Below are 27,473 nucleotides of genomic sequence, written 5' to 3'. Positions count from 1 at the left end.
CTGAGGCCTTAGAACAGAGCTGCCCTGCTCGGAGGGCCTCCGCTACACATCACCTCAGGCCCGAGAAGGGTGTGCGTGTGAGTCCCCTTCCTGAAACATCTCCCTGGTCCCTGCCATCCTTTCCAAGAGCCGCCTGGCCTTGGTTCTTGGCTCTGCCTCGCTGTTCGCTTAGCTTACATTTGCATCAGAGCAAATCAGTATGTAAATAAATGAAGAGAGAGGAGAAACCCTCATGGTTTCTTGAAGTCTGGAGCATGGGTGATATCTGTTTGTGGGGTTTGAACTTTGGGCCTGGGCCCTGTCCCTGAGCTCTTTTGCTTAAGGCTAGTGCCACCACTTTTGGCCACAGCATCACTTCCAGTTTTCTGATGGTTCCTTAGGATAGGAGTCTCACAGACTTTCCTTCCCCAGGCTGGCTTTGAACCACAGTGCTCAGATCTCAGCCTCCTGAGCCTCTAGGATTACCAGCATGAGCCACCAGGCCCAGCTCTTACTCTGTCTTTGGTTATTATTGGTCAAAGTGGATTTTCAGGGCAGAGAGGAGAAACAGACCTGTGTGCTTAATGTTCCAGAATCTTCCTGACCCTCTGTCACCCTGAGGGACCCTGCATGCCCCTTTGTGCATGACCCCTGGGTCAGCCGTCTCCTGCAGCCCTACAGCTGGGGTTGATTAAAGTGCCTCACACCTGTTATCCTAACTACTCAGGAGTCTGAGATCTGAGGATGGCGACTTGAAGCCAGCCCAGGCAAGAAAGTCTGTGGGACTCTTACCTCCAATCAAACATCAAGATGCTGGGAGCAGCTGTGGCTCAAGTGTCTTAGCCCTAGTCTTAAGTGAAAAGAAGCAGGGACAGCAGCACACAGGACCTGTGTTCAAGCCCTGCTACACACACACACACACTCACACACTCACACACACACACACACACACACTCACACACTCACACACACTCACTGAAGTTCTCACGCTGCATTTGCTATCTAAGGTCATTCCAGTGTATGCGCAGAGTCTCAGATGGGCCCCTGTCAGTCTGAAAACCTTGGTCAGTTCAAGGTCAAACAAGCTCGGGGTCCTGCTGGACCACACCTGCGTCTCGGTGAGCACAAACCCTGCCCCACACCTGCATCTCACACCCACCTCTTCATGTCCAGTGGCCTCTTTCTTTGAGGGGGGAGGCCTAAGTGAGCACTTGAGGTTGAGAACAGGAACCCAAAGAGGAAGTCTGATCTGACCCCAGGGGGCAGAGCCTGGGGGCTGGCGGGTGCCTGTTCCTCTGCAGGCCAGGCCCTGCCACTTCCTCTGTGGGCCTTGTCCCTGATCTGTGAGGCCAGGGTTGCAACACCTACGTGGTGAGGATTTGGGGCGCTGCTGTGCTCAGCCCCTCCTGCTGTGAGGATTGCCTTGGGGTCCCTTCCTCCCTGAGAGCCCGGGGTCCAGTCTGCACCTTGTTTCTACTCCCTTTGCTGGGATGGGCTTCCATCCCATCTCTTGTTTCGCTAGACCCTGTGCTTTGGGGTTCCTCCTGCTCGTTCTCATGGGCATTGAAGGGCATCACTTCTGTCCTTTGCAGGATGACCAGCACGTACCAGGTGCACGGTGGTCCCAGGTGGGTGGACGCCCGCCCCTCTGCCTGGGCCTCCTCCATGCCCCTCAGTTGCAGCACAGCTGATTGGCGTCCAGGGTCCATCAGCGCCTGTAGATCTGGAGCCTTGGGCAGGGGCCGGGTCAGCGTTCCCTGGGGAACACCCTGCATCAGATGTGGCAGGCCTGCTGGGCGTTGCGGCCGGTGGTGTGGTCAGAGCTGGAGCCACTTGCCCAGTCCTCTATGTCCCGAGTTTCCATGGAAACCAGAAGCCCTGCCCCCTGCAGGGAGGCGGAGCTTCGAGGGTGGCCGTGTGGGAGCTGGTCAGAAGGAGATGATTTTTGTCTTCTGTAAACTCGTGGAAGTTCTTTGGGTTTGGGGCAACCAGAGGATTCTTATAATCGCCCAAGTCAGTCAGATTTTTAGTGAGCGCTTAGGTGTTCTTTCGTATTGTTGCGTCTGACTGTACCCCGAGTTGGGACCCTGGTCCCCAGCTCCCCGATAGGGAGGTGATCCCAGACATTCCAACCTCCAGTTCCTTCTTAGGTTCTGCAGTGCTCAAACCCAGGGCCTCATGCATGCCATACCCCTGACCCCAGCCTCAGTTTCCTCTTTTGCACAGGGAGGGGAAGGGGGAGCCACTGCAGAGGAGCGAGCAGGATTTGGTAGGAAATACAAGCCGGCAACCAGCAGGTGTCCACATGTGTGGAGGGTGACCGGGCTTCTCCGGGATGCACCTGCCCTGTGGAGGGCCGGGTGAGGAGGGAGGGAGGGAGGGAGGGACGTGCATCCAGTCTGGGCTTCGGCACAGATGCAGTCGGTGAACCACAGCAGTGCATGGAGGCCCAAGGCTGTGCATCTTGGTTGGAGGCGGGTGGACCTGGGGGTGCCTGTCTGCTGTCCCCTGGCCTCGGTGGCCACCCTGTGCCCCCAAGTCTTGCTGAGTCTTGCCGCCAGCCCACCTCGGTGGAGCCTCAGGAAGTGGCCACTGTTGAAAAAAACATTGCAGTGGGTGGTGAGCTCGGGGCCTCTGAGCAGATCGCTGGAGCGCAGAGGCCCGAAATAGATCTTTCTCTGCCTTGTCCCCCAGCCAGAGGGGACAGTGGCAAATGCTTTGCATAATTTCCTACCCACAAGGAAAGGTTTTTTTTTTATTACAAGTGACTTTTGGGGACCAAATTTTTTAAAAATCAAAACAAACATACTCTCAAAGGTCCAAACTTTTTTTTTTTTGTCTCAATAGTACAGAGTAAATGTCAGATACAGGCACAGGCACAGGTTCAAATCCTAGGTGCACCGTTTTGTGGGTTCTTCACTTCTGTGTACCTCTGGGTTGACTAGTGATGATTACACCAGCCTGTGTGTGCACAGAAAAGCAAATGAGCCTTGACACGAGACAGAGATGGCGCTGGTGCAGAACTGCAACCCCTCCCTCCCCTCCCTGCTTCCCGCCACCTCCCTGCCTTTTCTTCTCTTTGCCTGGCCGAGAACTTGTGCTTCATTCTTGTTAGTTTTACCAGTGTGGAGGCCTGGAAGAGGTGATTCCACAGCTATTCGTTGTTGCTGTTGATGCCAGGCTTGAACTCAGGACCTGGACGATGTCCCTTGGCTTTTTCCCCTCAAGGCTGGTGTTCTACCACTTGAGCTGCTGCTCCGCTTTTAGCTTTTTGCTGGCTAATTGTAGATCAGAGGCTCACAGATTTTCTTGTCCTGGCTGGCTCTGAACCGTGATCCTCATATCTCAGTGCTGTGAGTGGCCGGGATGATGAGCGTGGTGCTGGGGCTGGCTTCAGCCTCTGTGGAAGGGCCATGCCCACGGCTCCCGCCATGCCGCCGTCTGGTTGCTGGCCGTGCTGGACGTGTGGAGGAGGTTCAGCTTGGTTTCAGGCTCCTTTGTGAAGCTGCGGGTGTGTTTACTCCTCCCCTCCTCACGGGAGGCACACACGCGCACACACACACACACACACACACACACACACACACACACAGGCTCTGGACTTCACCCAGCCTCTGTGCTCTGCCGTCTGTTGCCGCCCAGGCGTGTGTACAGTGTGGTGGTGTCTCGTCCTCTGCATCCGTGTGCTGGGGACGATGGCAGGTCCCGAGGACACACACGCAAGCTGGCCTTCACAACCTCCATCTTCCGAAGTCAGACAGGGCCATGTTTTCAGACTGCCTGGGCTTGAGGCTGTCTCCGAGACGGGTTTTAGTGCTTTTGGATTTTATTTCCCATCAGTGTGTCTTCCTTTTCTTTGAGATATGGAACTTAAGAAAGATTTTTTTTAAGGGGGGGTCAGGCATTGGTGGCTCGTGCCGGTAACCCTGCTTATTCAGGAGGCTAAGGTCTGAGGGTGGAGATTGGAGGTCCAGTCAGACAGCACATGTACATACAAACGTGGAAGTAACACATTACATGCTTCGTAAAGTAAGAGTGAACGACTGTACAGCTGTTACTCAGACCCAGACCTGGGGCACCGCCACCCCTCCCCCACTGACGTTGCCACCCCTCCCTCTCCAGCCGGTGCTTCGGTTCTGTTTCATAGCCTGGGACATTCCTGCCGGTGCAGCCCATACAGGCGATACAGTCGAATATGCCCCTTTTACTGGTTGTGTAATAACTTACCAGGAACCACTCCACGTCCAGGCTTTTGCTCTGTGTGTGTGTATGTGTATGTGTGTGTATTTGCGCATGTGTACATGTATGCATGCGTGCACGCAGACACATGGCAGTCCTGGGGCTTGGACTCAGGACTCGGTGCTGTCTTTTAGCTCAAGACTGTCTGTTGCTCTACCACCTGAGCCATGCCTTCATCTTAGCTGCTTTTTTTCCCCCTGGCTGACTGGAGATAAGCGTCTCATAGCCTTTCCCGATCCTCAGATCTCAGCCTCTTGAGAAGCTGGGATTTGGGATTACAGGCCTGAGCCACCTTTCCCCGTGTCGTGGCTTTTGCAGCACTTCTTTTTCTTTTTTCTTTTTGCGACCAGTTGAAGTGTATTGATTTACCTGTCAGCACAATTCCTGAGGTTGGTCAGTCTGCTTTATTCTCTAAGCACAGTGTCAGGCACGTGGGCCTTGGGTGACTGTTCCCTGGAGGGTGACTTGAGACATGGCCACCATCAGAGTGTGTGGACAATGTGGATAGTGTTCCCAGGGTCCACACTGTAGACGGCGTGGCGGGCACCTCACTGCTTCAGCCTTGTGGGGTACCTCTGCCAGGCCAGCCGTTGCCCACCACCTTAGGGGAGGCGGAAGGGGGTAGTAGCCTGAACATGCAGGGTGCCAGTGGTGCCCTCCAGGGAGGACCCCGGGCTGGGCCCTGCCATGCCAGGAAAGGAGGAGGTAGACTGTGGGTTCTGGTCCCGGGGTGTGCGCTTCAGATCTTTATATAAGGTCCCCAGCTTGGGGACCCCAGAAGGCTCAGCCTCTGGCCCCGCGTCTCAGAGGAGAGGGAAGGAAGCGTCTCACCTCCCAGCTCACTACAACAGGAACTGCCAGGCCGCTGCCCGCTCCGGCTGCCCTGGCCTGCATTTTGCAAAACGCTGGGCCCAGTGGGGAAAGGAAGGGCCAGCCTGCTAACCACAGCAGGGACTCATTTGCAAAGACCAACATGAGCCAGGGCTCTCCTCTGCTCCTGGTCCCCCCAGCAGTCCGGGCTGGCTGTGGTCATCTGTAGGGGGTGTGCCCATCGTCTAGTCTCAGTCTTCTTTAGGAAATGGGGTCAAAGCTTGAGTGGGAAGAAGTAGGTATTTCTGCATTTGCCACCCCCCACCCTTTGCCCTGGGGTGCAGTGGTGGGGACTGACTGGAAATCCTCTCCTGGGCTCTGGCAGGGAGGAGCACATTTCAGGAGAGGTCATGGAGTCCGGCCCAGGCGTCTGGCCACCCCTGCCCATGTTCTTCTTTGTCCTGTCATTCAACTGTTGTGAGAAGTCAGGCACTCAGCCGGCTCTGAAGGCCATGCTGTTTCTAGGGAGCAGGGCTTGAGGCCCCAGTCCGCCAGGCTCCAGTGGGTGACAGCGAGCCTTACAGAGCCGGGTGACCACCGGAACGGGTGGGCGTGGCCGTGTGTGGGCCCACAGTGGAGACCGTGACAGGACACAGGGACAGGAGTAGTCACAGTAAGATGTGGGGAGAAGCAGGAAAGGGGAAGTCCTGGAGAGGAAGCAGGGCTCGCAAAAGGAGCATCAGAAAGGGGCCTCTCTTCTGTGAGGACTACCCACCGCTTCCTGACCCTGGCCTTGGGGGAGGGCACATTGGGGTCCTGAGGGAGGGGTACGAGAGGGATCAGGGGCCTATGGCAAAAGTCGATTTAAAGACTGGGAGCTGAGCCGGGCGCAGTGGCTCAGGCCTGTAGTCCTAGCTACTCAGGAGGCTGAGATCTGAGGATGGCAGTTTGAAGCCAGCCTGGGTGCCCCCACTGTCTTATCCAATGACTGGCTTTGGCAGCAGGAACCCTGAATGCCTCGGGCACCTTACGATGGCTTAGCGATTTAACCTGGCTTTAAAGGAAAGCTAGGCTCCACTGTGAGCCAGAATTAGACCTATTCTCAGGGGTGCTGTGGTGCACCCCAGGAAATGAGAACCTCTGTGTCTTCTGCAGGCTGCTGGCAGAGCTGCTGCTGGTGGGGACAGGGGTCTCAGACCAGGGCTCTCAGGTGCTGGCCCCATGGGGCACTGGCCTTGGGGCGTCGCCCCCAGATCCCCTACCTGCTCAGCCTGGTATATGTACATGGAGTTAGCTGCCACTTCCTGGGGCTGTGGGAGGTGCTTGGCCCATGGTTGGGCACTGAGACCACCTCTCTGAGTGGGGAATGTCAGGATTGTGGGTTCAGTTCATAGCGCCCCCCACCCCTGCATCGCATGGATGGATCCTGGGCAGATAGAGACAGTCTGCCCCCTGGGGCCTGTGTTAGACCCTAGTGGGACAATGGAAGGTATTTTGACCCCCTTGCTTTTATGGATGCCTTTTTTTCTCAGTAGAAAGCGGTAAGGGAAGCTGGCTTCATAGTGCCACTTACTTGTTGGGGTGTTGGCTCTGCCCTTGACCCTGTGACTTTGGACAAGGGTTTTGCTCTGAGTCTGAGTTTATTCATCTGCAAAATGGGTTGCATAGGATTCCTCTGCCACAGAGCTGCTGGAGTATGACGTGGGAGAATTGAGGCAAAGCCGTTAAGAAAGTGCCACCATTTTGGAAAACTGTGGGGAAATATGTCATTGGCCGTGAGGGCGTCCTGGGCTGCCACACGAACAAGACTAGCTTTCCCGATGTCCTAGCTCATTCTGCCAGCACTGGAGAGTGGGGGCTGTGACCCCCCGCACAATCTCAGGATCAGCATTCTCACTCATTCTGCCTCTGCTAGATCTGGATGCGCGTAGCTCCTCACTCCCGGGGCCTCGTGGCGTCGAGGCCTCCTCTCATCTCTCTGGGGCTGTCCTGTGCTTACATTTCCTCCCCCCTCTTCCTTCCTTCCTTCCTTCCTTCCTTCCTTCCTTCCTTCCTTCCTTCCTTCCTTCCTTCCTTCTCTTTTTGGTGGTTCTGCAGGTTTGAACTCATAGCCCTGCATTTGTTGGCAGGTGTTCTACCACTTCAGCCAACCCTTTTGTTCGTTAGTCCCTCCCCTCCCCAGGTCGTGTTTCCTGCTAGGATCTTCCTGCTTCTGCCTCCTAAGTGGTTGGGATTGTGGATGTCACCACACCCTCAAGCTCACTCTTCTCATAAGGACTTGGCCATCTTTTTTTTTTTTTTGCCAGTCCTGGGGCTTGAACTCGGCCCAAGCACTGTCTCTGGGCTTTCCTCAAGGCCAGACCTCTACCACTTGAGCCACAGCACCACTTCTGGCTTTTTTTCTATGTATGTGGTACTGAGGAATCGAACCTGGGTCTTCGTGCATGCTAGGCAAGCACAAACTCCTGGCCCAGGGCTCCAGCCATCTTAACTCACATGTCTGTAGAGCCCCCATTTCTGGCTCAGGTACCTGTACTGCGACCCTCCGTATTTCCTTTATCTTTCATCTCCAGGCCCAGAAAGGGCAGCAGGCCTGGAATCTTCTTCAGTCCGGATCCATGTCATGTAGAGATTTGTGCCTTGAGTGACTTGTCACCGTGCCAGAGCTGTCCCCCGTCTTGTGACTTCCTGCCTCCTTGTCCCCACCTGGTTCGTAGAGATGATGAGCTCAGCCCCACAGATGGGCGTGGTTGTCTGTCCTCGCTGTCCTGTGGGCATGTGGTGGAATTCCCTTCCCTCTCCTCCTCAGGTGCTAAGAGGCTCTGAGGTAACACGAGGACCAGCTGTTCCTTTAGAAGGTTCTGGACTCCAGGTGCTCGAAGCAGAGAAGTAGTTGTCAGTATTCTTAGAACCCTTCTTCGCCTGTTAAACCCACGCACACACACAACAGACCTGGGTAAACTCAAAGCGGGGCTGCTGGTGTGCTGTGCTGGCAGAGGGCATGCTGAGGAGGAGTGGTCCTTAGTGGGGATCCCCTAGCCATTCATCTGCATGCTTGCACTTCTGCTGTCCTAGTTAGTTTTGTGTCCCCAGCTGGCTTCCATAGTCTGGGACCTTTGCCCTTTCCGAAAGTTTGCCCTGGGCCCTCTGCAGGGCTTCCTCTGGGCTGAAGCCTGGTTTATCAGGAGGCTGCACGACCAGCTATTTCTGGCCAGGCTAGAAATAGTGAGGTAGAGCCCGAGGCAGCTGGAAGGGTGAGAGAGTAGTCGTGTTGGGATAAAGCATGGTTTCTTCTGATGTGAGAGCAAAGGTGGCTTCCAGGTTGTGCCTGACCTAGGTTGAGAGCATGGCTCCTTCCTGACTTTTCTCTTTGTCAGTCGAGGGGCTTGAACGCAGGGCCTGGGCGCGGTCCCTGAACTCTTTTGCTCAAGGCTGTGCTCTACCACTTGAGGCTACAGTGCCACTTGTAGTTTTTGAGTGGTTACGTAGAGATTAGAGTCTCATGGGGACTTTTGTTCCCGGGAGTGGCTTTGAACCGAGATCCTGAGATCTCAGCCCCCTGAGGAGCAGGGATTACAGATGTGAGCACCAGCGCTCAGCCTTCTTGCCTTTCCGATCAGGACAAGGAGAGGTGCTTGATGTTAAAAAATACCTTTTCTCCCTTTCTTCTCAATACTGTGCACTTCTTCTCTTGGAATTTGTAAGCTTTTCTTGTATATGTTTCTGTGTGTGTGCTGAGGCTTGAACTCAGGGCCTGGGTGCTGTCCCTGAGGGTTTTTGTGTTTTTTTGCCAGTCCTGGTCCATGAGCTCAGGGCCTCGGCACTGTCCTCGGACTTTCTCAAGGATGGAACTCTACCACTTGAGCCACCACTTCCAGCTTTTTTCTAAGTACGTGGTACTGAGCACTCTACCACTAGGCCACACTCCCGCCCCCCTGTGCTTTTTTGTTCGAGACTAGCAGTCTACCACATGAGCCACAGCTCTACTTCTGGCTCTTTTTGGTGATTGATGAGAGATAAAAGTCTCACAGAACTTTCCTGCTCTGACCTTGAACTGTGATCCTCAGCTCTCAGCCTCCTGAGTAGCGAGGATTACAAGTGTGAGTCACTAGTGTTGAGCTAAAGCCCAGGTCTTCTAGACTCTTTCAAGCTGGGAAAGCCCTTTCCCTTCCCCAGTAGACCATTCATCTCTGGTCATCCGACTGGAAGGGTGCAGCTAGCTGCATGGAGCCCCATGCTCTTGGCTCTAAGCAGAGCAGGGCCTGGTCGGCGTCGGCTGCAGATGTTACTTAAAGCAGAAGCTGCAGCTGAGGGGCCCGGGGTGAGAGGCAGGGCAGAGATCCACGGTCTGGGAGCCCAGTGTCGTCTTGGGCTGGAGGACTTCTTCTAGTGTGTCTCCACTCCAGGAGGTTGTGCCTGTGAGGACCAGGGATGAAGAGAGGGGACCCAGCCAGCGCCCCCTCTCCCTGCTGGTGGGGAGCAGAGCCTCTGGTCTGCATCTCTGTCTGTGGACTCCAGGATTTCCTTGTGGGCTTTGTCCACCCTCCCCAGCTGAGCATCTTCTTCAGGACTTAGACCAAGTACCCACCGGCCCAGAGAAGCTGTGGCCTTTGCTGGGGCATCCACACTGGGCTCTGTTATTCTTCTGTGTGCAGCCATGTTGGTTGGCACAGGTGGAGGACTGCACCTTGGCACCCTGGCACCCCCTCACCGGTGCTGTGAGGACCGTAAGTCAGCCCGGGGCAAGGGAGCCTGGGTGAGAAGATATCTGTATGTTGTTTCCTGTCATTTGAAGGTTGAGTTGAGGTCGCAGGCATGGCTGTCCAGGTTGATGGTGGGAGAAGGGCAGTGTGTGTGTGTGTGTGTGGGGGGAGGATAGGGAGGCGCTGGAAGAAGGGGCATGGCCAGCTCCAGGGGTGGGGGTGGGGAGGGCAGGGGGGCGGTGGCTGAGCCTGGGGGAAGAGCGAGGTGATGCTGGATCCAGGGTGAGCTGTGGCCAGGCAGGGCCGCATCTGTGGCCATGTTCTCTCGCTTCTCAGACGGGAAATGCAGCCGCTGGGGGCCCTGCGCCTGCAGCCTGCTGTGACAAGGACACCTTAATGAAGTACGTCTTTGGCAAAATACCCCCGGCCCAGGGGCAAAGCCTACCCTGCCAGCACTTGCTCACTGGTGGTAGCCCCACTAGGGAACTGGCGGGACTCTCTGGAGGCGGTTTCCCATGTGTTTACACACATGTACGCATGTACAGTTGCAGGGCTAATAAGGTCCTGAACACGTGTTAGGCAGACACATTTCCACCATGTTCTGTGAATATAAATGCGGAGGGGTTATCCATAAATGGGAACACCCCAAATCCTCATGGTCTAATGCCACATGAGGGTCCTGGAGGCCTTTCCTGGTGCGACTGGGACTCCATAACCCCCTTACCTTGCAACCAGGCCAAAGCCCCAGGTGTGCCAGAACCAGGGATGAAGCCATTATGTTCATAAGACCCAAAGGCAAGGAGCAGATGTCTGGCCTGCAATGAAGGCTTAAAGGTACAGCGGGCAGAGAGCCCTTGTCTGTGGACAGAATACTCAATCTGTTCTTCTCGGCCTGATCTAGAGATTCAGTATTGTCCCAACCGAAATCTGAGAGGTTTCAGGTAGCATCCTGTCGTGTGTTTACCTGGTCTCAAAAGTTCAATCCTGGGAGGGAGATGGGGACAAAACCATGAGAAGCGGTGTCAATGTGTGAGAAGTAAGGTACCTGCTACCTGGCGAATGCAAGTGTAACCCCTCTATACATTACTCCGACAGTAAAAATTCAATCCCAGCTGGGTGCTGGTGGCTCACGCCTGTGATCACAGCCACTTAGGAGGCTGAGATCTGAGGATCACAGTTCAAAGCAGTCTGAGCAGGAAAGTCTGAAAGACTCTTCTCTCTAATAAACTACTCAGAAAAAGCTGGAAGTGGTGCTGTGGCTCAAGGGCTAGAGCGCTAGCTAGCCTTGAGCAAAAAGAAGCTCAGAGATAGCTCACAGCGAGGGCCCAGGGCCAGGTGTGAGGAGGGTCCCTGTTTCTGTGCCCATCCCTGGAGACCTCCCCGCGTCAGGTTCCTATGAAAGGTTCACCATGCAGGCACAGTCGGTGAACACGTCAGCCCACACCATCTTTGTCTCCTCCCTGCAGGGAGGGCCAGAGCTGGAGCTTGGACCTGGGGTTTGTAGACCTCTGGTTAGATTTTCTGAAAGTCATCCTCTGTCCTGTGGCTCTCTTGGAAACCCCAACCACACAATAGGTACTTCGCTTTGGACGTGACAAGGACATTAGTTGTGTGCCAGGAAATCTCAACATAGACTGGAATGGCTCTTTTGCTCATGGCTGTAATCCCTAGTTACTCAGGAGGCTGAGGTCATGGAACGTCCATGAGACTCTTCTCCCCAATTAATCACTCAAAAGCCAGAAGAAGAGCCGTGATTCAAATGGTGGAGCATTAGCCTCGAGTGAAAAAGCTCAGGCACAGTGCCCAGGTCCACACACACACACACACACACACCCCTTCTCCCTCCCCTGTGGTGTTGAGGAGCTAACCCAGGGATCTGAACATACTAGGCAAGTGCTCTGCCCATGAGCTGTGTCCCTGCCACTGCCATGTTTTGGGGCAGCACTGGGGGTTAAACTCCAGGTCCCCCTCAGCCACAGAAGAGCGGGCGTATTGGTTTACGTCAGTGGTATGTCTCGGGACAGAACGGCGTGGAACCCATCTGGAATCCACCCAGGCACTAAATGGGTTGTCAGGGCTCACGATTCCCTTCTCTGTGGTAGGTGGCACAGCCCTTCCTGCCCCCAGCATCACAGGGGAAGGTTTTATAAATTGTTCTGGGAAAATTGGTCCCAGAAGGATGTCAACAGGCCCAGCGAGGGCCGTGAGCTTGTCCCCTAGCCCTCAGTGATCCAGGCGCTGCGGTTCTGCACTGGACTCCTGCTGCTCTGGACTTGTGATTTGGGGTGGGGGGGCCTTGTGGTTTATCTGTTGTTGGGCAGCATGTTCTCTGAGTTCCATTACCAAGGTGTGTGGTCCTTGTTCAAGGTCTGCATCTCTGGAGAGGAAATGGACATCTCGAGCCCCTGTGTCACTCAGCTTTACGCTGCTGAGATAAAATACCTGAGAGAATCAACTTAAAGGAAGAAAAGGCTTCACCGGGGTTAGCGGCTTTCGAGGCCCCGCTCCCTGATCACCTGGCTGCATGGCTTCATGGTGCTGGGAAAGGCAGGGGGACAGAGTGGCTCACTGCATGGTGGACAGGAAGCAGAGGGGCGGGGAGAAAAGTGGAAGGGTGGAGTCAGATGCATCCTCTGAGGCCACGCCCCCAGTGACCTTCTTCCTTGTTTAGTCCTGAAGCTATCTGTGATTCTCCCTCTGATGCTGCTTCCTCGTAGTGGACATCATGGAGATCAAGGAGATTCGCCCCGGGAAGAACGCCAAGGATTTTGAGCGTGCCAAAGCCGTGCGCCACAAGGAAGACTGCTGCTTCACTATCCTGTATGGCACCCAGTTTGTCCTCAGCACGCTCAGCTTGGCAAGTGGGTGCACTTCCTCTGCTCCTCCCCCGCCCCAGCCTCAGGGCCTCCTCAGCAGCCAGTGCCCATCCTGCCTGCCTGCGGGCCTGGGGGAGGGATTGGGGACCCAGAGGGGGACACCCTGACACTCCCTGGGGAGAGTGTCCTTCTGGCCTCATCACTTGCCAATGGGGTTCAGGTATTGAGCTTTAACACCTCCCCCCACCACCAGGAGCCGGGCTGAGAGGCCCTGGCTGTAGAGTCCAGCGGCCTTTACCGGAAATCCTCGGCTCTAGGTCTTGGAGTCAGGCCTCTGTATGAACAAGCAGATGCTTGTGTTTGCCATGCTCAGTCCATTCTGGCTGTCGTCACCTAAAAGGAGCAGGCCTTTATTAGAGGCTGGGAAGGCTGGGTTGTGGTGCTGGTGTGGCTGGGTTCTAGGGAGCCTTCCCAGGATCCCCTTACTCCCTGTGCTCAAACCAGTGAGCCCTGGCGGAGTGCTTCAGAAGGCCACCCAGCCCTCTGCATCCTCATCTGAACCCCATCCCCTCCTCAGGCCCATCTCCAAATGCCATCACAAAGAGCTGGCGGGGGGCTTTGGCCTCTGGCTCTGGGGGGGCTGAGGGCGATGCTGTCAGGCGCTGGGCCAATCTAGAAGCCAGCGCGGTCTCCCCTCCATGGCCAGAGTTCGGGACAGAGATCTCCCCTGGAACTCATCCCGCCATCTCCCCCGGCCCCTCTCGCAGCTGACTCCAAGGAGGAGGCGGTGATGTGGCTGTCTGGCTTGAAAATCTTACACCAAGAAGCACTGAACGCGCCTACCCCGACGGTGATCGAGAGGTACCTGTGCTCTCTGTCCCCTGCCTTGGGGGCGGACGTGGGGCCTGGCATCTCTGGTATACAGTGGCATCTAATAGAGGCGGTGGATGCTCCCATGTTTCAAGGAAGGGCTTCTCTCACTCCATCCAGGGCTGTGCTCCTGGGAGGGCGTATGTGGGGGGGCCTGGAGGCTGAGCTCGGGGAGCTGAGCCCCTTCACTCTGCCCTGTTTTTCTTTATTATCAGTTTGGGGATTCATGACCCTCAGTAGAGGGAGTTGTGACTTTCTGAAATCTTGCCTTTTCATGTTGTCGTTGGTTGTAGGACTTGAACTCGGGGCCTGGGTGCTGTCTCTGAGCTCTTCAGCTCAAGGCTAGCACTCTCCTACTTTGAGCTTCAGCTCCATTTCTGGTTTTCTAGTGGGTCATTAGATTTAGGGGTCTCACAGACTTTCCGGAATGTCCAGCCTGGCTTTGGACTGCAATTCTCAGATCTCAGCCTCCTGCGTAGCTGGGATTACAGGCGTGAGCCACCAGCATTCAGCCCCAAATGACATTTGTATGTTTCTTTTGTCCCTATCTCACCGAGCATGCAGAGACTTACAGTTTTCTGATATTCTTTTTCCTTTGTTCTCCAATCTTTTTCCAGTTGGCTGAGAAAGCAGATTTATTCTGTGGATCAAACCAGAAAAAACAGGTAAGAATCCTTCACAAATTTCAGTTTGCTTTAGACTTTTTTTTTTTTTAATGCCATGACTGGGACTTGAACTCAAGGACCTCACAGTATCCCTGTCCTTTTTTCAAATTAATTAATTAATTAATTAATTTTTGCTTAAGGATGGTACTCTACTACTTGAGTTTCAGCTCCACTTCTGGCTTTTTGGTAGTTATATTGAAATAAGGGTCTTATGGACTTTCCTGCCCTGGCTGGCTTTGAACTACACCCCTCCCATCTCAGCTTCCTAAGTAGCTGGGTTTACAGGATTGAGTACCAGTGCCTGGCCTCCGAGCTCACTGAGTGCCCTGTTGAGGGCTGGGTTGGGATGAGACAGTCGGAGCCAGACTCTCTTTTCTTTAACAAATGTGTGGCTTGGGCGGACATTGTGCATTCCCGGGAATCCTCTCTGTATCAGTGCACACACAATCCATCCATCTCCCTAGTATGTTGTACTGGTGAAAAAGGAGTGTGCAAACCTCTATGTAAAACTTGTGTGTGTGTGTGGGAAGGACAAATGGAGCCGTCAAACCTTCGCTGATTTATTATCGCGACAGCCAGAGGTGTGGGCCACATAGATTTCCACATGTGGTCACCCGCCCTTGTCTTCCAGGCCACCAGACTTTGACCCTCTGTGAATCTGCGGTTTGAATGATGGCCGCTTAAATTTTCTTAAATTTGCATTTCTTTATGGCCTACTGTTCTTTTGCTGTTAGGGTGTTTTTGTTTTGTTTTGAGATAAGCTCCTGTGCCTCTGTCTGGCAGACCTCAGACTGTGATCCTCTGCTGACCCCTGAGTAACGTGGATTGCAGGCCTGTGTCACCATACCTTGGGCGTGGACACTTATTGTACACTTTACATGCCAGGCTTTAACTTATTCTCCCTCTAGAGCTCTCTCTCTGTTCCTGTACTGGTGTTTGAGTTGCATGTTAGCTTTTTTCACTCAAGGCTAGCGTTTTACCACTTGAGCCACAGCTTGCTTCTGCCTTCTGCTTGTTAATTACAGGAGCCTCATGGGCTCTCCTGCCCTGGCTGGCCTTGAACCTCAGTCCTCTGCCCTCAGCCTCCTTCATAGCTGGGATTATAGGTGTGAGCTCTGGTTCCCTCCTGAGGGAGGAAGCAGGTTTCTGGGCACTGCCCTCCCTGCAGCTCTGTCAGCACATGGGAAAACCCCACCTTTCCTGAGGCACACAGGGAGTGCCTCACAAACCATGGTGTCCCGGGCGCTGTGAAAGAGCCGCTGTCTCCTCCCTTTCCTGTCGCCCACAGGGGAGGAATCGGATCATGGTTTCCTGAAGGACAACCAGGGGGTGCAGAGGCCAGGGAAGGGCTCCAGGCGGCGGGGGCAGAGCCTGGATCCCAGGTGCTTGGCTTGGCCGGAGCTTCTGTTTGGCTTCTCATCCTCTCCGCTGGTAAAACAGTGCAGGGCAGGATGGAGAATGTGGAGGGCAGGGCATTCTCATGACCAGGGCAAGGCCCAGAGGGGCTGAGCCACTGGCCTAAAGCCACTCAGCTGGCTGGGGGTTGTGCCAGGGTAGACTATTATAGGGTGACTTTTTCTTTAAAATTTTTGCCCTTGAAAGCGAGGGCAATACAGAGATCTGTCCTTCCTCTGGCCCAACACCTGACAATTAAAGCATAAGTTTTATTGTATTGTGGTAATATATATCATATGACTATACATGTAGGTATATGATTATACACACATGTAGCACAGAACACGTGCACAACTGTTTTGAGGCGGGGTCAGCACAGCCACATCTATTTCTAGAACAGCGGGAGGGAAACTGGCGCCTTCTGTGTCTGGCTGACTCCGCTGAGGGAGGTGATTTCAGACTCCCCCAATGCTGTGATGTCTGCTGGCATGCTCTTCCTCCTGAAGGCAGAGTGACACTCCACCGTGTCTCTGTGCACTTCTGTTCTGTTCTGGTATTGGGGTTGGACCCCAGGAACTTGAGCTCTCTCTGCCACCTACCATTGGAGCCCTGCCTTCAGCCCTTTTGTTTTTGTGTGTGTATTACCAGCCTGGGACCCACATCTCTGCCTTCCACGTTGCTAGGGTTACATGCTGAGCCACCTCACCTGGCTGTGGGTTTTGTTCTTGAGCTTGGGGAGGGGGGAGGTCTCACTAACTTCGCTGTGGCTGGCTTTGAATTCGTGATTTCCTCCTGCCTCTGTCTCCTGAGCCGCTGGGATTCTAGTCCTGTCACACCATGGCATTTGCTGAAGGATGCCTGGGCTGCCCCTACCTTTTAGCTGCTGTGAATACTGCTGCTCAGGCCTCTGTGCCCAGTAGCTTATCCTGGCCCTCTTCATAACAGTTTGCGGCCCCACTGTGCCATTCTGTGTATGATGCTGTTTGCTCAGAGGGCACAGGCCTCCATTTGTCTTGGTGTTCTCTCCTCTCTGCACCCCTGCAGCAGATACATTTGCATAAACAGAGTTCACTTCCCCTCTCTCTCCCGCCGGTCTGCAGCCGCTGTGGCCTGGGTCTTGGGAAGGTGGAAGGCCGGAGGCGGGTATGGCTCCGTGTATCTCCTTCTGTGCAAATGGGTTTCGTGTGGTTAAGAGGTGGAGACACCTGGGTGTCATTTGGGCACGGGGGAAACTGAAAAATTAAAATGTGTAGTTTTATGGTGAAGCCAGGAGGGAGAGAGCCTGGTGAAGTCCGGCTGGCAGGATGTCCATGGTTTTTGACTACTGATCTGGAGGAGGCTGACCCTGGCATGAGGTGGTGGCAGCTAGACTGGGGGCAGTGTGGGAAAGCCGCCCAGGCTCTCCAGGGGCCCTGTCCAGGGATTCCACTGACTGTGGCCCAGTGAGCAAGTTCAGTGCAATAGAATGACAAGAGGCTGTGTGTGTCTGGTGGCCGATAGTTCTGCGTGGCTGGTGGCCATTCGAGCTCACTCTGGTCAGCATAGTTGTGAACTACTTCTGCCACATAGAGAGTTCTGTCCAACAGTGCCGAGATGAACAGCTCACCCTCACACTGGCTGTCGTGTGAATTACAGTCAGTGATGGCATTGCCCTGCGTCTCCATTTCCTCCTGTCTCACACCTGGGGCTGGCCAGGGGTGTCAGGATCCAGGGAGTTCATGTGGTTGGACATTTGACATTAAGTGTTTGTCATTGACATTATGATGAAGAGCCGGGAGCGGGGATTAGCCTGGCATTGGGTTGGCAGGGAGGTTTGGGGGGGGTGGGAACCAACTTTGCTCAATTGGTTATGGCTGCTGGGGCTGCAGTGCTGACTGGCTTCTAGGCCTTGCCCAGGCTGGGGAGGAAGAGTGAGAAGAGCATGGTGATTGTTTAGTGATGTCTGCCATGGAGGAGGTGGGGGGGATGTGGTGGGGGCCACTGCTGGGGTGCAGATGTGCATTCAGGGGAGCTCTGGGAAAGGTGGTTGAGGTGGTGTTGGTCGGTGTGCAGACACTGGAGGCTTGTTTGGGTGGGAGGGGGGATCCTGGCTGCTGCCCCAGGAAGCGGTCATGACCTTGGGCAAGGCTGACTAATGTGTGGTCAGGGGAGGCTGGGAGCTATGGTCAGCGGCCTCTCATGCCGGTTTGGGGTTCACATACCCAGGGGTGACCCTCATTGGTGGTGTTGGCCAGGCCTGGGTGTGCTTTGAACTCCAGTGTGTTCTGTCCTGAGCGTCTCTGTTCTGACTGGCGTCCAGGACCATAGGGTGGGTCTGTGGGACTACAGCCAGCCCTGGAGGTTGAGGGGTCAGCCTGGGGCACACGGGGTCCCTGTACCTGGATCCCCAGGGGCTCAGTTCTGGCGGGGACTGAGGCAGTGGCTTTCCCACGGCCATAGCCACCATCCACCCCGACCTGCAGTTGATGAGCTGGGCTTTCTTTCCCCCCCCCCCGCCCCCATCCCCTCCCCACTCAGCATCAGCTTCCGGGAGATGAAGGCCATCTTGCCCATGGTGAACTACAAGGTGAGCAGCGTGAAGCTCCTCAAGGACAAGTTCATGGTAAGTCTCAGAGCTCTGCCGGGGCAGCCAGGCTCCCAGGCCAACCCAGGCCAGCCTCTGCACGGCCGTGGAGCACGGCAGTGGAGCACGGCCGAGTGGAGCCCTGGAGAGGTCTTGGGCCCACAGAGGGTGCAGTCCATGGTGGCTGGGATGCTTGTGGTCAGACCTCAGTACTGTCTCCGCCAGCCACCCTTCCCCTGCCATTCCCCCATGTCCGCAGAACGATGAACACATGTGTGTGTGTGTGTGTGCGCACGTGTGTGTGTGTGTGTGCGTGCGTGCGTGTGCGCACAGGCGTTATCGGTGCTTGAACTCTAGACCTTGTGCTCTGGCTTAAATTCCACTCACCCTTTGAGCCACAGCTCCACTTCTGGCTTTCTGATAGTTAACTGGAGATGAAAATCTCCTAGACTTTCTGCCTGGGCTGGCCTAGAACCTCCTACCTCAGTCTTCTGGGTAGCTAGAATTACAGGTGTGAGCCGCCAGCGCCCAGCTCCATTTTTCAGTTCCTGACCATGCCTTCCCCTGACCTGTCTGGAACGTTCCACACTAATTTACAGAAGAACTCAGATGCATGCATTTGAGGAAGGGGAGAATGTGGTCTTCAAAGAAGTCCTGGGGTGGCAGGTGTCAAGTGGGCTTCCAGGTGACAGATGGTGTGTGAATTAAATTACCCAGAGCCATAAAATAATTGGTTGGACTTCTGATGAAAGGAGTCAGGCTTTTAAAATAATTACACTTAGGGCCGGGAGTTTGGCCTAGTGGTTGGAGTGCTTGCCTAGCATGCACGAAGACCCAGGTTCGATTCCTCAGTACCACATACATAGAAAAAAGCTGGAAGTGGTGCTGAGGCTGAAGTGGTAGAGCTCTAGCCTTGAGAAAGACAAGGACAGTGCTCAGGCCCTGAGCCCAAGCCCAGGACTGGCAAAAAAAAAATTACACTTTAAGGTATAAATTATATATACATATTTATAAATGCATCTAGGTTCGGAAATCCAGTTTCTTCTGCATCCCTGAAGCCTGGCCGAGACTCCTGTAGGGGCTCGGGGTGCTTTGTCCCAGGTCCCTGTGTTCTCACAGGTAGACAATTAGGAGGTTGCAGGCAGTTTTGGTTGAGATGCGTTTCAGCCACGTGGTTTCTGCTGAGGGGGTGGGGCTGGCTTCGAGTGACTTCTGACTCGCTGTGATGGCACATGTTTTCTAATTGACAGGAAATTGGCGCCCACAAAGATGAACTCAGCTTTGAACAGCTCCATCTCTTCTACAAGAAGCTGATGTTTGAGCAGCAGAAATCGGTAAGAGGGTTTGCAGAGGCTGGCCCACATCAGAGGAAGCCACAGGAGGCATCTCCTCTTGCGCCTCCACAAGGGAAGACTGACACACACTTTGCATTTATTTATTTATTTTACTGTAATATATAGAGGGGTTACAGTTACATTCACCAGATAGTAGACTTGGCATTTATGTTTATGTGTGTATGTGTGCTGGCACTAGGATTTGAACTTGGGGCCTGAGCGCCCTGAGCTTTTGTGCTCAAGATGGGCCCTCTACCACTTGTGCCACAGCTCACTTCTGGCTTTTTAGTGGTTCATTGGAAATTAGAGTCTCATGGATTTTCCTGCCTGTGATCCTCAGATCTCAGCCTCCTGAGTAGCTAGGATGGCTGCCCTGCTGCACAGCTTGTCTAATAGTCTTCTTTTCTCTGTGCTTCCGTTTCAGATACTAGATGAATTCAAAAAGGATTCTTCTGTGTTCATTCTGGGGTGAGGATCTTCCTGCCTGTCTGGCATTTGGGGAAGCTGTGTCCTTGGCCCTGCTGGCCTCTGGGGGAGGCCCTGGGTGGGAGGCCTGGCCATTCCGAGCCTGTGGCAGGAGTAGCAGCACGTTGTGGGGAGCGGGGAGGGTCCAGAGCATTCTGGAAAGAAGTCTGAGAACCTGGGCTCTGCTTTTTGCAGTGTCCTTCATGGGCTTTGACAAATTCATTGCTTCTTTACTTGTCTTTTCTTCTAAACCAAACTTGAAACAGTCTTAATGGTCAAATCAATACCTGGTGAAGCCGACTGAGCTGACTTAAAGTGCGTTGACACATGGGCATTGTCTCACGTGGTGCTTGCCACGTGACAGGCATGCACAGTTAGGCGCCGCGGGACTCGGCAGGGCCTTTCCAGCAGGCTCATGATCCCCAGAGGGGCATTTACGGGGTGTTCTGTGGTTCCCAAGCCTTTCTGACCAGGAGATGTGTTTGCATGGCCTGCAGCCTGGGTACCGAGTCCTCGTGGCTGAGTGCCTTGCTCTTGTCACTGTCCCAAACCTGAATCTGTCCACTGCACAGCACATGCCAGAGGGCTGTGATTATTTTTTTTTGAAGTGCGTGCATGTGTGTGTGTGCATGTGTGCTTGCGTGAGTGTGCATATGTGTGCATGTATGTGTGTGTGCATGTGTATGGGCATGCATGTGCGTCTGTCTGTGTGTGCACGTGTGTGCATGTGTGCACATGTGCACGTGCATGTGTGCATGTGTATGTGCATGCATGTGCGTCTGTGTGTGTGTGCACGTGCGTGTGTGCATGTGTATGCACATGCATGTGCGTCTGTGTGCGTGTGTGTGCACGTGTGTGTGCACGTGCGCGTGTGTGTGCACACACCCGTGCCTGCCAGTACTGGACCTTGAACTTGGCCTGGGTGCCTTCTGTTCGCTTTTTTGCTCAGTGTTGGTGGTCTGCTCCCTGAGTCACAGCTCCGCTTTCAGCTTTTTGCTGGTTCACGGACTTGCCTACCCAGGCTGGCTTTGAACTGTGATCCTCAGATCTCAGCCTCCTGAGTGCCAGATGGCAGTGTGAGCCCGGGCTGCTCACCTCTTTTCCTCGGGGCTCCCAGCCTGACGCGCTTCCTCCCCGTCCTGGCCGAGCCCTCGTCCTCAGTTCCAGCACTTCTGCTCCTGGCACCTCCTGAATGGGGAAAGACACCCCGTGGCATCCCCTTCCTGTCCTTGTCCCTCACTGCTGGGCCCCCGCCTCTCCGTAGGGAGAATGGTCCCCACGGAGCCTGTGTGCTCGCCGGGCTGGCATGGGGTGGGGGCACCCGTGCCTGTGGCAGTCCCTGGTCCTATCCTCCTTCTTCCCTCTGTGGCAGGAACACGGACCGACCTGACGCCTCTGCCGTGTACCTGCAGGACTTCCAGAGGTTCCTCCTACACGAGCAGCAGGTGAGGAGGCAGCGGAGCTGGGAGCTGGGTTGCACTGTTGCAGCCTCGCAGACGCCAGGCTCTGGGTGCACGCCATGCACCACAGCACCAGCTCCCATGGCTGGTGTCCTGTGGGCCTGCGTTGATGAAGGGACTGCCACAGTGAGGGGCTGAGCCGAGGGGGGCACCCTGGACCTGGGAGCTGTGCCTGGTGAGGGGCGTGGCAAGGCGGATGGATGTAGCTTTTGCCTGAATGGCGGCGTGTGGGTTCCCAGCCCCGTGCAGCCTCAGGAGTGCTGATTCCCACCTAAGGTATGCTGTGGAAGGCGTGGCAGGGTCTGTGGACACTGCTGGGGGCCACAGTGGGAGATGCAGCTGGAAGTGAGGATGGGGGGGACGGAGGCCACGATGTCCCGTGGCACCCAGGGCTCCAGGGAAGGACCACTCCCCAAGTCAGCAGGGCTGGGGGAGACACAGCATGGCAGGGTCACGGGTGTTCTCACCAGCTGTGCAGCCTCGGGCGGGTGTCTTAGCCCTTCTGTGCCTCAGTTTCTTTCTCACTAAATGGGGAGGAGAGCCCCCATCTCTGCCAACTGGGGGACCAAAAGACGGCCATAGTATATACACGTATGTGCATGGGTAGTCCAGTGTTTAAAATTCCTCTTTATATCTGTCACTGAACAATCAGTGACTTCCCCCTTCCCCCCTCTGCCCCTCCTCTCCCTCTGCTCCTCCCTCCTTCCCTCCCTCCCTCCCTCCCAACTAGCCTTTCTTTTGGTGTATTGTTAGGGTCACAGCACAATCAAATTAACTTACTTCAAAACAAAAAATTGGTTTTTCCAGACACTGGTAGCTCACCCTAGCTCACCCTTGCAATCCTAGCTGTTCAGGAAGCTAGGACCTGAGGACGGAGGTTAGAGGCCAGACTGGGCAGGAAAGTGCTTGAGACTCTGATCTCCAGGGAACCACCAGAAGCTTGAAGTAGAGCCGTGGCTCCCATGGTGGAGGCCAACCTCGAGCACAAAGGGTCAGGGACAGCACCCTGGCCCTGAATTCAAGCTCCAGATCAGCCAAATAATAGCAAAAACATAGGAGAAAACTAAAACCCTGGTCTTGCTGAACATTTCAAATTTATCCAGGGCTCCTGAACCACCAGTATCAACTGTTTAGATTAAAAACAACAACAACAAAACAACAGTCTGGAAAAGTTTGTCCATTTCATTATCTACCTCCTGCCCGCAGCCAGCCCTCCCTTCCTTCCTTTGTCTCCTTGCTGGAGAACTGTCAGGCCAGTGCTGCATCTTCTGGTTCACACAGAAGGGAGCGTATTGAAAAACCACGAACACTTGACATGTTCCTGTATCTCTAGCTTCGGGTGTTGGTGGTTGTGAAGGGGCTCAGGGCGAGGTGACAGCACCTTTTGCAGGAGGCCAGTAGCTCCAAGCAAGGGCGAGGTGGGACTGCTAGCTAGCCCAGTAGTCGTTCTAAGCACCATGCCCTCCTGGGCAGGGGTGAGTGGGAATGAGAGGGATGGGGAGAAGGCTGAGGCTGGGGCAGGGAGGTTGGCAGGAAGGGGACAGTGGATTTTATTGGGCATAGGGCCAGGCCTCTGTGACACGTAGTGGTCTCTGAGCTTTTTTATTGACTGGTGTGATATTGCTGGACCCCGCCTCCAGCCTTGTCTGGTCATTTTGAGATGGCTACCCATATCCCCCCCTGGGTGACCAGGGTGTCTGTCACTGCTAGGGGGCACACCAGATTGCACATGCCATTGTACATGCCTTTCTCGGCCACGGGTGGATGGAGTGGTACAGGCATGTCTGCTCCTGCTTGCCTCGGGCTGCAGGCTTCCTTATCTCCGCCTCCCAGGTAGTGTGGCATGGCAGGCGTGTTTACAGATTAGGAAGGGGTTTGGCAAGCTATTCTGTTTGCGCTGACCTTGCACCACAGCCCTTCCGTGTTCTCAGCCTCCCGAGGAGCTGGGTTGACAGAGGTGAACGACCAGTGCCCAGCGCTGCCATGCCTGTCTGCACTGAGAGCTTTGCAGGGCACAGCTACCACTGAATTGCCTTCTGGGAAAGAAGTCGTCTTGGCCCCAGAGCAGGCTTAGCGCCACCTTGCGACCGTTGAGGCCATTTTCCCTGCCAAGCTGACGGGCAGAGCGGGCCACGTTCCTGCCCACAGGATTAACACCCAGGCACCCCTAAGCATCCTGTGACGTTTGGGGTGATGCTTATTTTGCAACCCTCCTTGGCCCTTGAGGTAAAAATGATTATAGCTCTCCTAGAATGCCGTCCTCAGGTGATAGCTCTGGGCCTCTGTGTCCTTGCCTCTAAAATGGCAGTGGCTGTGTGAGTTAAGAACTAAGTCCACGTGAAGAGGGCAGGCGTGGGCCACTCGTAGCCCTCCCCCTGTTTCGGTCAATAAAGTTTTATTGGAACACAGCCATGCTCATTTGAGTTTTGTTGCCTACTTGTACACTGCAAAGGCAGATTTCAGTGGGGCCACCAGATGATGCAGCATGGCCGGCGGAGCTGAAAATACGTCCTTTCTGCTCCTCTCCTGCCGGCTCCTAGCAAAGGCCCTGCATAGAATGAGGCCTCGAGGCTGGAGGTGCAGCCGCCACCCCCACCCAAGCCGTGGCAGACGACTTCAGAGTTGCTTGATGGTTTGGTCCTGGATCTGGTGACGAGAACTTTGTTGTGAGTGGTTTTGGGTGATTTCTCCATGTCCTCTTTGTCCCTTGAAGGAGCTGTGGGCTCAGGATCTAAACAAAGTCCGGGAGCGGATGACTGAGTTTATCGATGATACCATGCGGGAGACTGCCGAGCCCTTCTTGTTTGTGGATGAGGTATGGGGGACGGTGTATGGGGGCAGGCGTGTGGGCAGTTTCTAGAACATCTCTGGCCCTTGGTCCCCCCACCCCTCCTTCACCATCTGCCTCGTGGTCTTTCATTGAATCTGCCACTAGAGGGCGCCAGCCACCAGTGGGAGAGGCTGGTTATGACGAAACGCAAAACTTTCTGTATCTACAAGTGGGGAATGGCTGCAGTCAAACTTGCACCTGGCAGCCTGGAAGGGAGAGAAGGGACAGGAGGGAGAGGATCCACTGGTCTTTCATACTTCCAATTTTTTTTAAGGGTCAGGAATTAGGGTGAAAAAAATCACTTGCCCTTTTGATGTGGTGTTTTTTTTTTTTTTTTCTTTTTTTTTTGCCAGTCCTGGGCTTGAGCTCAGGGCCTGAGCACTGTCCTTGGACTTTCTCAAGGCTAGAGCTCTACCACTTGAGCCTCAGCACCACTTCCAGCTTTTTTCTATGTATGTGGTACCGAGGAATCGAACCCGGGTCTTCGTGCATGCTAGACAAGCACTCTACCACTAGGCCACACTCCCGGCCCCCCTTTTGATGTTTTAAATAGCCTTGTTTCTTAAGTCAGTGGCTCACCCACAAATGTTCACTGTTGTCACTTCAAGCTTCTGTACAGAGCCCAGCACCCATGGCTCATGCCTGTAATCCCAGCTTTCCAGGAGGCTGAGATAGGTGAGTTGCTGTTCAGAGCCAGCTAGGGCAGGGACGTCCTTGAATTGAGATCTTATCTTCAAATAACCACCAAAAAGCCAGAAGTAGATCTGTGGCTCAAGTGGTAGAGCACCAGGGACAGCACCCAGGCTCTGAGTTCAAGCCCCAGTCAGTACTGGCACAAAAACACACAAACAAAACTGAGTCTCCATGTAGGAAGCAAGTACTCTTTTTTTAAACTTTTAAATTTTTATTTTTTTGGTCAATCATGAGGCTTGAGCTGTGGGCCTGGGCACAGTCCCTGAGCTCTTCAGGTCAAGGCTACCACCCTACCCCTGAGTAGCTAGGATTACAGGCATGAGCCACCATGTCCAGCAGGACTGCAAGTATTCTTGCAGTATCAAATATTTTGGGCTAAACACTGCCAAAGAAAGCATAGTCTGGACTGTTCGGGTTGGGATCTGGGATAGAATCTGGGGTGACTGAGGCCAGGTAAAACTCAGCTGGTTTCTGATCCCACGGGTGGCCCGGGAGCCACGCGAGATCACGAGCCCCAGGCTCTGCCCGGAGCCACGCGAGATCACGAGCCTCGGGCTCTGCCCGGGAGCTAGTCACGAGCCCCCACCACACTCAGCCCCATGTCCGTGGCTCTTCCAGTTCCTCACCTACCTGTTCTCCCGGGAGAACAGCATCTGGGATGAGAAGTACGACGCTGTGAACATGCAGGACATGAACAATCCCCTGTCGCATTACTGGATCTCTTCCTCTCACAACACGTGAGCTCTAGCCGCCCTGAGCTGGCCTGCTGGGGGACGGGCGGGTGGAGGCGGAGACAAGGCTCTTGACCGAGCTGTCCCGCTGTCCTGGCAAGAGTAAAGTCTCCCCTGGAATCCTGCCCATTGTGCGTGCATCTGGCCCAGATCTCAGCGTGGGGCTTTTCTCTTCTGGGGGAGCGGAGATGCTGGGCCCCAGGCTGAGTGGCTCCCCACGGTGACTCCCGCAGGTACCTCACTGGGGACCAGCTGCGCAGCGAGTCGTCCACCGAGGCCTACGTGCGCTGCCTGCGCCTGGGCTGCCGCTGCATCGAACGTGAGTGGCCGTCCCGGGGAGGACAGAGCGTAGTAGCACAGCTCTGGAGTCACCCGGGCCCTGCCTTTTGGCTCTCAGGGGCCTGGAGGCTCTCAGGGAGGCAGGACAGACAGGTCCTGGAGCCCTGGGCTGGGGGAGCCACATGGCTGACAAATGGCGGCATCTCCAGCCTGGCCAGGCAGCAAGCATCGGGAGGGAGACAAAATAAATGGCCCCTTAGTTTTCACTCTGGGTCCTGAGCGTACCCAGGAGCCCTGCAGCCCCTGCCAGGGGGAGGGAGGATAGTCAGCGTCCTGGCTGAGCAAATGGCCGAGGCTTCTTTCTGGTCCTCCCTTCTGATCACCTTGGGCCTTTTCCTTCCCATCCTTTATTCTCTCACCTAAAGCTCAGAGATGCAGGTTAGCCAGCTTCCTGCAGCTGTAACCAAAGAGCCCTGTGGATTAACTTACACTGATAACAGGGCTGCTTTGGCTCACTGTTCTCTTGGGCAGGTGTCAGTCATTACTTCAGGCTAATAAAGAAAAACAGGAGGGGCTGAGGGTCCCCCAGTGCCCAGATGCCCCAGTAACTTAAAGACCTTCCATGAGGCCCTACCTTGTAATGGGCCTGCCCACTCCCAGTAGTGCCACCCCTAGGACAGACATTCACACACAGGACATTAGGGGTCCCTTACTCAAATCACAGCAGTGTATTTGGCTGGATACCTGCCCTCCCCCAAGCCATGGACTCAGTGTTACCAAAACACTCATCGTGGTATAAGAGTTTGGTGGCCATTATTCCACACTCTCCCTAGTTGATGTCTCCCCTTCTGCCTGCCCCGGGGTGCGTCTGCCCCAGCAGCTGAGGCTGCTTGCTTCCCTGCAGTGGACTGCTGGGATGGACCGGATGGCAGACCCATCATCTACCACGGCTGGACGCGGACCACCAAGATCAAGTTTGATGATGTCGTACAAGCAATTAGGGACCATGCCTTCGTGGCCTCCAGGTCAGTGGGCTTCTTTCCAGATGCTTCCCATGGAAGGGGAAAGAAGACAGCTAGACAGACAGAGACGCACTGTCGACCTCTTCCCAAACACAAGGGTTTGGGCTCCCTCCTGGCCAAAGGCACATCTGTCATCGTCAGCTCTTTCCTGTGGCCTCAGCAGTGGCAGTAGAGGCACATTGAATTGTGCCCTGAAAACAGGCTCTGGGATCTCTCCTCCCTCCCTCCCTCCCTCCCACCCTCCTTCCCCAGGCCTGGGGCGTGAACTTAGGGCCTGGGCATTGTTCCCAAGCTTTTTATGCTCAAGAGTAGCAGTCTATCACGTGAGTGACACCTCCGCTTCTGGCTTTTTGCTGGTTAATTGGAGATGAATCTTGTGGACTTTTCTTTTTACGCTGACCTTGAACCACAGTCTTCAGATCTCCGCCTCCTGAGCAGCTAGGATTACAGGTGTGAGCCACGAGTGCCTCGGGCCTGACAGAGTGCCACCTAGCGAGTGTCCCTGGGCATGGGCATGTCCCTGGGCACAAGGGCTGTGGCATGCCAGCAGAGAGCGAATGCCATCAGTGTCTCTGAGGCCAAGTTGTAGCTACACAGGCCACAGCTCCGTGTTCATGAG

General features: G+C 54.8%; 1 protein-coding gene across 1 annotated transcript in view; it reads left to right on the top strand.

Annotated features, from left to right (window-relative positions):
* The window catches only part of Plcg2 (phospholipase C gamma 2), a 63,340-nt gene that overhangs the window by 9,734 nt on the left and 26,133 nt on the right, over window positions 1-27,473 (top strand). Inside the window, exons 3-13 of the mRNA XM_090357222.1 lie at window positions 12,449-12,592; window positions 13,315-13,408; window positions 14,035-14,082; window positions 17,995-18,079; window positions 19,291-19,374; window positions 19,799-19,842; window positions 21,212-21,284; window positions 24,013-24,114; window positions 25,441-25,559; window positions 25,787-25,872; window positions 26,737-26,857. Of these exons, the coding sequence (XP_090213348.1) occupies window positions 12,449-12,592; window positions 13,315-13,408; window positions 14,035-14,082; window positions 17,995-18,079; window positions 19,291-19,374; window positions 19,799-19,842; window positions 21,212-21,284; window positions 24,013-24,114; window positions 25,441-25,559; window positions 25,787-25,872; window positions 26,737-26,857 (1,000 nt within the window). The remainder of the gene's footprint in view (window positions 1-12,448; window positions 12,593-13,314; window positions 13,409-14,034; window positions 14,083-17,994; window positions 18,080-19,290; window positions 19,375-19,798; window positions 19,843-21,211; window positions 21,285-24,012; window positions 24,115-25,440; window positions 25,560-25,786; window positions 25,873-26,736; window positions 26,858-27,473) is intronic.

This window comes from Megascapheus bottae, chromosome 24 (genome assembly GCF_031878675.1).
Source record: "Megascapheus bottae isolate mThoBot1 chromosome 24, mThoBot2.hap1, whole genome shotgun sequence".
Taxonomy (NCBI): Eukaryota; Metazoa; Chordata; class Mammalia; order Rodentia; family Geomyidae; genus Megascapheus; species Megascapheus bottae.
This window is presented reverse-complemented; position numbering and strand designations above follow the sequence as displayed.